The 9,640-nt window shown below is 54.0% G+C and overlaps 1 protein-coding gene across 1 annotated transcript; it reads left to right on the forward strand.

The window, feature by feature from the left end:
- The first annotated feature begins 1,707 nt into the window (after positions 1–1,707).
- Positions 1,708–8,881, forward strand: aadac (arylacetamide deacetylase). Its single transcript, XM_029255236.1, has 5 exons — positions 1,708–1,942; positions 3,591–3,819; positions 3,963–4,032; positions 4,798–4,969; positions 6,128–8,881. The coding sequence occupies exons 1-5, from the start codon at positions 1,799–1,801 to the stop codon at positions 6,734–6,736; spliced, it is 1,224 nt and encodes a 407-aa protein (XP_029111069.1). The 5' UTR covers positions 1,708–1,798; the 3' UTR covers positions 6,737–8,881.
- Positions 8,882–9,640: the final 759 nt, after the last annotated feature.

Genomic DNA, 9,640 nt, shown 5'->3' on the forward strand with positions numbered 1-9,640 from the left:
GCAAGAGAGCAGAAGCGCTTTCATCACAAACAGGGACGGTGATGTCTGCAGAGAGCGTGGAGGAAAGAAGCACCGGGACCGGAGCGGCGGAGGTCTCGCCCGCTTCCTGCGGGACGAACGGCCGAGAGGAAACGGCAACTCCCCACCCCCCAGACCCAAAGGGAGAACACACTGCGTTGTGCGTCGGTGTGTTTGTGTGCGCGCACGTGTCTCACATGGGTCAGAACTGCCCTCACAGCACCCCACGGTAAGGATTACCTGCTTCACGGTAAAGAGACACACGCTGGGTGTGAACGTGTTGGTGCTGCTGGTGCATCATGTGAGTCTGTGTGTTAGCGCTGAGTGCTGTGAGGCAAGGCAAGCGTGTGTGTGTGTGCACGGAACAGGAAGAAGATTGTTCCAGAAAGGGCTTACAAAACAGTGTGTTTTTTCCTAATTATGTAACCTGAGTGCGGTGGGGGGGCTTGGCGCCCGGCTGTCCTTTGACCCCCACCGGTTCCCTCCTCCTCTCCCAACCCCAGCGTTTCCGCTCCTCCTTCTGCCGTTCCCACACACGTGCCACCTTACCGTGTTTTACTGCTCGTGGGACGAACACGGCTGAGCAGCGGCCCGTCTGAGGCCCAGTGGGACACAGAGACAGCACTGGTGTCTCAAGGGGGGGGGGGGGGGGGGGTCTAGCTGTGTCCCTACTAAACCTGGTGTATTAGCATCCCGGTTACCATGGAAACAACAACCTTGATGGCCGGATGAGGGGAACGGGCTCTGAAGGCTGCGGTCAGTAGTTCACGGGTCAGTCAGTAGTCGTAGAGACTGCGCAGGCGCAGTGTGCCGCGCGCGCCTCTGGACCGCACGCGCTAAGGTGGAGGAGCGATTGTTACAGACACGTGTTGCTGCTGTTATTACGCTCTCAAAACACCTCTGTTTTCGCATTTTCAGTAATTTCATTCGACGGATTTTTTGTGCCGGAGCCAATTTTTGCCCCCAGAAATCCCGCTAATTGGAGCGGCTGAACTCGCCGCGCGGTGGATGAATGGAACCCGTTATCATGTGGCGGGTCGGTCGCTCGGTCGGTCGGTCTAAGAAAAAGAGCCGTCGTCTCGTGCCCTCTGGACCCCGGCGCGGACCCGGAGCCTCCTCTTTAGTCTCCTTTGGGGAAACGGACCATGAAAACGAGTGGAGTTCAAAGGGCTCTAGGTACCGGTTCCGCAGTTCGGTCCAGTTCGGTCCAGTGCGGTTTGAACACTGACTGCAAGTGCAAGAATTGGGCTGATGCATGATGATTTACCTATTTTATTTAGCCCCCTCGCCCCCCCCCCCCCGCACACGCACACACAAACAAACTCGTCCAGAATCTCGTCCCCGGGTCTCACTGTGTCACGGCAGCGACGCGTATTGGGAGGGGGTGTTGCGGAGGGTCGCGCTGCCCGTGACGATCAGATGACACTAACACGTGCTGTCACATCTCCCCGGATCACCTCCAGATTTAACTGCAGATTACACTTCGCGCGCTCCGCGCTCTGTCCGTGCGCGCGCCCGGCAGCTAGACAAGCGGACCGAGGAGTCCAGAGAGAACGGGGAGGGGGGGGGGCAGAGACAGAGAGGTAAAGAGAGAGAGTGAGGACAGTAAAGAGGGGGGGCGACAGGGAGGGAGAGATAAAGAGAGAGAGAGTGAGGGGTAAAGGGGGGGGTAGAGATAGGGAGGTAAGAGAGGGAGGTAAGAGGGAGGTAAGAGGGCGGTAAAGAGAGGCAGACCCGGCGGAAGCGCGACAGAGAGAAAAGCTCCTCGTCCCGGTGTGAAATGCGGGGGAACGCGCTTCTCGCGCTGCTGCTGCTCGTGGGCGCGCTCAGCTCCTACTACCTGTACAGCCCGATTCCCGAGCAGATCGAGCAGCGCTGGAAGCTGCTTCTCACCGACTGCTTCTTCAGGACCCTCAGCCACCTGGTACGTACGTGTCCCGCGCGCTCGCTCGCTCGCACGCGCACACACACACACACACACACGCCCCTTTACAAACGCCGATTTAACTGCCCGTGTCGCGTGCCCTCACAAACTCTAACAATATCACACACATCCCACACACTGCCACGCACTGTCACGCACTGTCACGCACTGCCACACACTGTCACACACTGTCACGCACTGTCACACACTGTCACACACTGACTCGTCCGCACGTCCCGCGCCCGGCACAGATGCGCTCTTCTTTCTTCTTCTTCTTCTTCTTCTTCTTCTTCTCGCCTTCGCGCTCCGTCCTCAGAAGCGACACCTGCACAGATTATATGGATTTAATCCTCACCTGCTGCTAATAATAGAGCCGCAGGAGAGGAGCGGAGCGGCGCACTTTACACACACACCTTGACGCGCACGTTCAACACACCGTTAACGCACACATTTCACGCAGTTTGGTTTACAGTTCTTTACTCACGGGGACAACTTGCAGACTGACTCCACACGCTGTCCTCTCACTGTCCTCATCGTGTCCTCCACGTGTCCTGAGCACGTCTGTCCCGCCCTGTCGCAGCACGGGGACGCGCGCTGTCCATCTCCGACTCCGTCTCACTACGAGACGCTATAATATTCTCATTCAGCCTGAATTTCAGGTGGAAAAAAGTAAGAATGAATCTCTTATGTTTTCATTATAGGCATTATTCTGAAAGACAAATTAATTTTATTCATCATGCCGTGTCTTTAGAAGCAGCTCCTCAGACTATGGGAAAGATTATATAAAGTAGCAACTGAATTAAACAAATAATAGAGGCAAATGGAATTAATAACACCTGATCAAAGACAACTAATATGATAACGAATATAATAACGGGTAAAAAGAAAGGGAAATGGAGCAAATGCGCGATTTATGTAAAATTGCGTAAAATTCGGCCTTTGAAGTTTGAAGACTTGAAAAGGTGCTTTGATGCTGTACGCATGTGTGACAGTGGAGCAGAGTAAAGCAGAGTAAAGCAGAGTACAGCACTGTGTTTCTAATGCTCCCGAGTTTGACTGCGAGCTGCATCTCTACTGGGGTAAAATGTCGGTAAAATAGCAGAACAAACGTCGGCAGATACAGGATTGTTGCATAATAAGCAACGTCACAGCATCAGTAAGAAGGGTGACTATGGTGTAGAGTAAAAACCATGTAAAAAGTGCTGCAGTGCGAGCGCTCCGATGCGCTGAAAGAGACCCGCTTTTTGGGGAACTGGGTCCCGTTTACTCTGTGCTCCTTCACACAGCCAGAGGTCAAGAGGAGAGCTTCCTCAGAGCTTCCTTGGCCACAACCAGGTCCACCTCCCTGATGGTCCGCTGCTGTTCCACTGCCATCATCCCTCTGTTGTCTCCCTGCTGTCCCTCATCAGAGCGAGACGTGTCCCAGCAGCTCTGGAGTGAAGGATCCCTGTGTGTCTCCTTCTCCGTCTCCTTCTCCTTCTCCTTATCCTTCTCCTCAGCCTGACTCCCTGCGCAGCGCCGTCTTCAATCCATCCTTTTCTCCGTGTCGGAGCCCACGTTGGGCGTGTTTTCTCCCTTTGGGGCTTCGTGATTAATTCACATCGACCTCCCGTGTGTCACCCTCTCCCGTCTCTTTGGCCCGGTCCAGGCAGACCTCAGTGAACTGCTGGGTGTGAAGGACTACATGGGCATTATGATGTTCATCACCAAGATGGAGGCAGTGGTGCCGGTGTCGGACGAGCACGTGCGTGTGACCGAGGAGCTCTTCGACGGGGTCCAGGTCATGGTGTATGAGCCCAACTGCCGGCACAGCGATGGAGACCTGAGAAGGGCTGTCATCTATCTCCATGGAGGAGGATGGTGTCTGGGAAGTTCCAGTAAGTGCTTCTGGTTATGGAGACACAAGACAAGATCAAGATTGATTTTAAATCGATGTCTGTGTGTGTCCAACATAAACGGGGGAAAGCATGAAGTTTGGTGACTGAACTTGACGCTGGCACTTTTCTTTCTTGCTATCGAGGGATGGAACCCTACGATCATCTCTCAAGGCAGATGGTTAAGGAGCTCAACGCTGTTGTGGTGTCTGTGGAGTAAGAATGTTTTTTTGGACCTTCTTCTTTTCATATGAGAGTAAATCCATAGAGCTGCAGCCCTGCCGTAAGTTTCCAAGCACAGCCTACCCAAGATTTCCTGAGGGCAAAAGTCGCAGGGGCTCAACCTCGCGCAGCAGTAAACGCAAGAATTGATGTTTGAACCGGTGAGCGATAAGGTGCTGATAGGGCCGGCTCTGAAGTCAAAGGTATCTTGTGGCTTTCTTCGGCAGAGCCAAACAACCCATACTGCACTCTAACACGATACACCGTAGGACCATATTAACAGGTTTGTGCGAAAAAGGTTCAGCCTCTGCAGGAGGTGCCGCCGGCCATGACCGACAGGGGTTCAAAATCCCGCCCCCGGCCATCCTCTCGGGCCTGTTTTCACACCGGCGAGAGATATGGTTGCGGTGATGGCCGCTGGGCCACGACAGCTGGCTTTCACTAGAAAGCCTCTCCTCTTTGTCATCGAAATCCTGCAGCTTTGCTGTCCCCGGCGCCGATGCCGAGGTCACGCGGTGCAGTCGCGGTGAGCTGTGCAACTTTCCCGTGGGCGCACGGCGACGGGGGCCCCGTGAGAAGGCTGTAGTGAGCCCGTCCTCACTTTGAACCCCCAGCCACTTTAGCTGTCCTTTTCACTCAGTGTAAGCGCACCATCTGTAATGCGCCCCTGGTTTTGGAGGGAAAAACTCATTTACACGTAGGGTTGAGTCCCATGACTCTGTGAACGGGAGGTAACGCTGCTCCTGCCACCTCCTGCAGGTACCGCCTGGCTCCAGCGCACCACTTCCCCGTCCCCTTTCAGGACGTGTACCGAGTGGTGAAATACTTCCTCCAGAGGTCCGTTCTGGCCCGCTACGCGGTGGACCCGGAGCGTATCGCCGTGTCAGGGGACAGCGCCGGGGGCAATCTGGCAGCTGCCGTCGCTCAGCAGGTACCGTCAAGTCGGCCGGGGGGGGCATCTTCCGGAGCGCTTTATGTTCGCAGCCCTTCTCTCCGTCAATCTAAACACACAGAGCAGCAGCTGCACCAAAATGTCACGCGGAACACAGGGAGCCGGGACGGCTGAACCCAAGCGCGGCGTTGTTCGTCTGAAGTTGAGGGAAGAGGCGAGTTCTCAAAACCAGGGACGGGCGAAGGGTCGGTCGATCGGCGAACGGGACAGGAGCGAAGATCCACGGACGTGGTCGGAAAACGAAGCAAGGAGTAAAAAACCGGAGATCGTGAACAGGGAATAGAGCAAGTGTGTGCGCGAAGTAACGCGAGGAAGGGCGGTTGTCCCAAACGAGATTCTGCAACGGTACGGGAGCTGAAGAGGGTCTTCATAGGGCGAGCGATTACTCGGGAGCTAGTGCAAAGTCAGGTGTTGTCGCGTGTGTTGTGGGCATGGACGTGACACAAAAACCGTATCGCTGACTTTCTCATTCCTGTCATTTTATGTCGTCGTCATTTGCGATAACAATACCAACAGTACTAACGAGAAGTTGTTTTCTGTGTCAGGGTCGCAGACACACCACACAAACACTCCGTGAGACATCCACTTAGCTCACGTAATCAGATCCATTAGGTAATATCGATACATTAATATATCAACATTATAATGTGATACAATCATGATGGTTTCTCCGCTTGAACAAGACGTCTGCGTGTTTTCGTACAACGCTGAGGATCTACCTGCAGCTTGACAGCGGAGAGGAACCCGCGTTGTATTGAGATGTGAGCAAGGATGCACTTTTACACGGGGAGTGTGTTCTGTTCCGCACTGCACCGGACGGACCCAGGTTCGAATTCCATCTCCTCATACGGTCGACTCGATCAGGGGAGTCACCCTGAATCGACGTAGTAAAAAGTACCCTGCTCTATGTATAAATGGGTAAATCCGTGCGAGTCGCTTTGGTGGAACATGAGATCGGAATAACGCTGTGGGGGGTCAATGGGGTCAATGGGGTCGACGGGGTCACGTGACTCTTAGGCATTAGTTATTCTCCGGCTCGGCGGTTTCCACTCGGGGCTCCTGCTGCCCTCCCTCCGGTTGCTGTCATGTGCTGTGCGCACGGTGCCGCCAAAGTGCCCTCTCTGTGTCGCCTTGCAGCTACATCAGGACCCAGAGCAGCAGGTGCAGCTGAAGGTGCAGGCGCTGCTCTACCCCGTCCTGCAGGCTCTGGATCTGAACACGCCCTCGTACCAGCAGAACGAGAACATGCCCATCCTGCCGCGGCGCCTCATGGTGCGCTTCTGGAGCGAGTATCTGACGAGCAACAAGTCGTTGTTCCGTGCCATGCTCACCAACTCGCACAACGGCCTCGAGTCGGCCTCCCTGCTCAAGTTCGTCAACTGGAGCACCTTGCTGCCCGAGAGCTTCCGCGGCTCGTACCGGTACAGCGCCCCCCCGATCGAGGCCCAGGGGGCCGGCCCCGCCCTGGACGGCCTCACCGACCCCAGAGCGTCGCCGCTGCTCGTCCCCGACGCGGCGCTGCGGCCGCTGCCCAAGACCTACATGCTGACGTGCGAATACGACGTGCTGAGGGACGACGGGCTCATGTACGCCACGAGGCTGCGGCACGCCGGCGTCCACGTCACGCACCGGCACTACTCGGGCGGCTTCCACGGCGCCCTCATGTTCGTCGTGTGGCCCACCGACTTCGACATCGGCCACCGCATGACGAGGGACTACGTCCGGTGGCTCGAGCACAACCTGTAGGCTGAGAAGACGAGTGTCCCTGTAGCGCTAGGCATTCTGCTCGTGTCTCCCGGTGGTTTCCTCTCGCATGTGCATGTGGACAGAGAGCTTCTGGGGTGTCTCATGTTCCCGTGTCGCACTGCTGCAGCTGCTCGTCAACCTCACATTAGGACCATGAGCACTCTGAAGGATTGGCCGAGCCTCGATTCGTCCGCTGCTGCTCCAGCAGGGCTGCGTCTCCTCCGTGTTTACGCTGCTTTCTAGATTCTTTGCGAGAGAAGGATGCGTTCTGACGGTTCGTGTCACAAGGTTTCCGAAAAACTTCCTGCTTTCTGCGGTTGGGCCCGCAGGAACATGAGCAGCAGCAGTGAGAGATTCTTGTGGAGATCATATGAACGGCTCCACTGATAGCATGTGACTTTACTGCATGTGTAAGATACACACACACACACACACACACACACACACACACACACACACACATCTTCCCCAAGGAGGAGGAGGAGCGTGGTGCCGGTCCCCCCCGACACTGCTGAGGGACTCGTCGCAGGCCTGTTTTTTACCCAGTGCTCACCTGACAGCGGGTGACTTGTGCCTCGTCATCCGCCCTGTGCACTTACTACGAGGGATGCGCACGGCTCCCTCCCCTCCTCGCCTGAACTCATCACCTTTAACACACACAACACACACACCTCACCGGACCAGCGGGTGACCGTGGCACCGGGGGGTGGGAGTTCGCACACCTCTAACATCACCAGTTCTCCTCTCACCGCTGACATGGTGATGCCCTTGTAGAGAAATAAGTTCAATTTTGAACTCCAAGCAATAAATTAGTTTGTGAATAATAGACACTAGAGCAGCCAGAATGCAATGCCGTGCTGATCTCCTTAAATTGATTAGAAAACATTTTGATGCGACACAGGTTCACTCCTCCTTTCCATGGTCACTTGTATGTCCGGCCCATTGCTGGGAGTCCACAGAGCTCTGGACGTGGATGTGAAGCTCAGCTGAGGTCTGCAGGGTGCAGCTCCCAGGTACAGAGCAGAGCTCCACCACCCAAGGGTGGCCAGAGAAAGAGGTCCAGATCACAGACGCCCGGCGGCCGCCACACACTCGTCCTCTAGTTGCCATACCTCCTCGCATTGCTGATGTTCTTGATGTGCTGATGCTGCTCTCAGCAAAGCGCCGGAATTTTCCATCACTCTTCTTTGGGAATAAACAACCCCGCCGTCGTTGCACTCTTCTACTCTTGCTTTGGTACCAGTGGTCCTGCTGATTTGTAACAGGACGTCTCGTCACTGATGCACAGGCACCAGGACGTCAGCAACACGCATCTAAATCTCCTACAGCTGGCCCAGCAAATTCAATGTTGATGGTTTTCCTTTTCACGTTTTCAGCTGCAATGAGAGCATAAACAGAGGAGCGACAGAGTCCAAACACGGTTAAAAGTGAACAACATGCAGCCTGAGCTGGCAGTAGATCACAGCGGTGAGAAACTCACATTGATTTGCTGGGTTCCTCTGATGAGCAGCTCCTCGGGTGGCACCGCCATGCTTGTGGTGGCTGTTTCGGGGCCCTGAAGCGAAGACACAAGGACCGGCTGTGTCTCATTGAGTAGAAACTGTTCTTCTCCACATGTTGGTATCGAGAGCTGCGAGCCCCCAGGCTGCACGTGAGCACATCATTCCTGCCAAGGCTCTCCTGGTGTGGTCATTCGCAGATCTCAAGTTGTGCAAAGGCCCTTTGGAGAGGAGGCACTTTTGGACATGCAAACACACACACGCACACACACACCCACACACACAAAAGCACACGCTATGCACGTTTTTCATCTCTCCTCCCAGCAAGAACAGTGTGTGACTTTGGGATCCATGCGTGATCACAGGGATGTGTTGCTCTCCAGCCCGTGCAAGTCGGCCTCGCGGACCCGCTGGGCACCTGCGGGCTTAGAATCCCATTGAAGCGCTCATCGTCAGACGTATTTCACAGCTGGCGCATGTTGATCAGTAGCGTGCAGTTTCACGTGACTCATGTGTAGCAGCGTTTGTAATTGTGACTTAGGTACCTCGGATTTTCACGTGATGTTTCTGTCCACTCTTTGTAAAATATGGCTATGAAAATGTAAGAGATCCAATCTACTAAGAACCAGCAATTAAACTAACATCACCAGACAAAAATACTCTCTTGTGTTGTTTTTTGACGAATCTTTTAAGTGGTGTGAAAGGCCCCGCTGCACGTGTACGTGTATTTGCTCAGTCCGACAAAAAAGCACTGAGCTGTCACTCGCAGATTCTCAAATCCAGTTCCTCGGAGGGATGGTCTAGGTACTGTGTGAAATGACAAGAAGAAAAGGGAAGAAGTGGGTTCACCACGACTCCATGTGCTCTCTGTGCTGCGAAACGAAGCCCTTTCACTTTAAGAGTTCCACCCCTATGAGCTGTCACTCCGCAAACATTTGAGGAATTTGGTTACACAATTTATGAGCCTTATAATAATAACTGCAGAAAAAGATTCTTTAAACTTGAACAAAGATAAGACACTTTTCACTTTTGTTTTCATTCTTGTCCAAACCACCGATTCATTGGCTGGAGTCACAGGAGCCTGTGAGGAATCCATAAACGAGGAGGACTCGGTGTCTTAGAAATTGAAAACAAACTCTCTTTTTGCTGGGATCTTCAATATCTGAGGGCTTTGAGGCTTAAGGTTCAGGTGAATGGCTGCAGATGCATCCTGAGCCAAAATGCCTTGGGTCCCGTAGACGTGATTTCATTAGATAGTCGATCCTGGCCTTTGCTCTTCAGTATAAAGAGCCTAAAGTCATTCTGTGTGTTCCTCTTGTTTTCAGCACTGGAAAACATGGTAAAGCGAACTGGAACTTTGATAGTCCTCGACAATGTAAGACAAGCTAGACTCCAGAGGTTTAAG

This window comes from Scleropages formosus, chromosome 10 (genome assembly GCF_900964775.1).
Source record: "Scleropages formosus chromosome 10, fSclFor1.1, whole genome shotgun sequence".
Taxonomy (NCBI): Eukaryota; Metazoa; Chordata; class Actinopteri; order Osteoglossiformes; family Osteoglossidae; genus Scleropages; species Scleropages formosus.

Bases quoted from the DNA above. Each gene is read 5' to 3' on its own strand.
- aadac (XM_029255236.1), top strand. From the start codon at position 1,799: ATGCGGGGGAACGCGCTTCTCGCGCTGCTGCTGCTCGTGGGCGCGCTC. The intron at 4,033-4,797 runs GTAAGAATGTTT...CACCTCCTGCAG, and splicing joins GCTGTTGTGGTGTCTGTGGA to GTACCGCCTGGCTCCAGCGC. The intron at 4,970-6,127 runs GTACCGTCAAGT...GTCGCCTTGCAG, and splicing joins CAGCTGCCGTCGCTCAGCAG to CTACATCAGGACCCAGAGCA.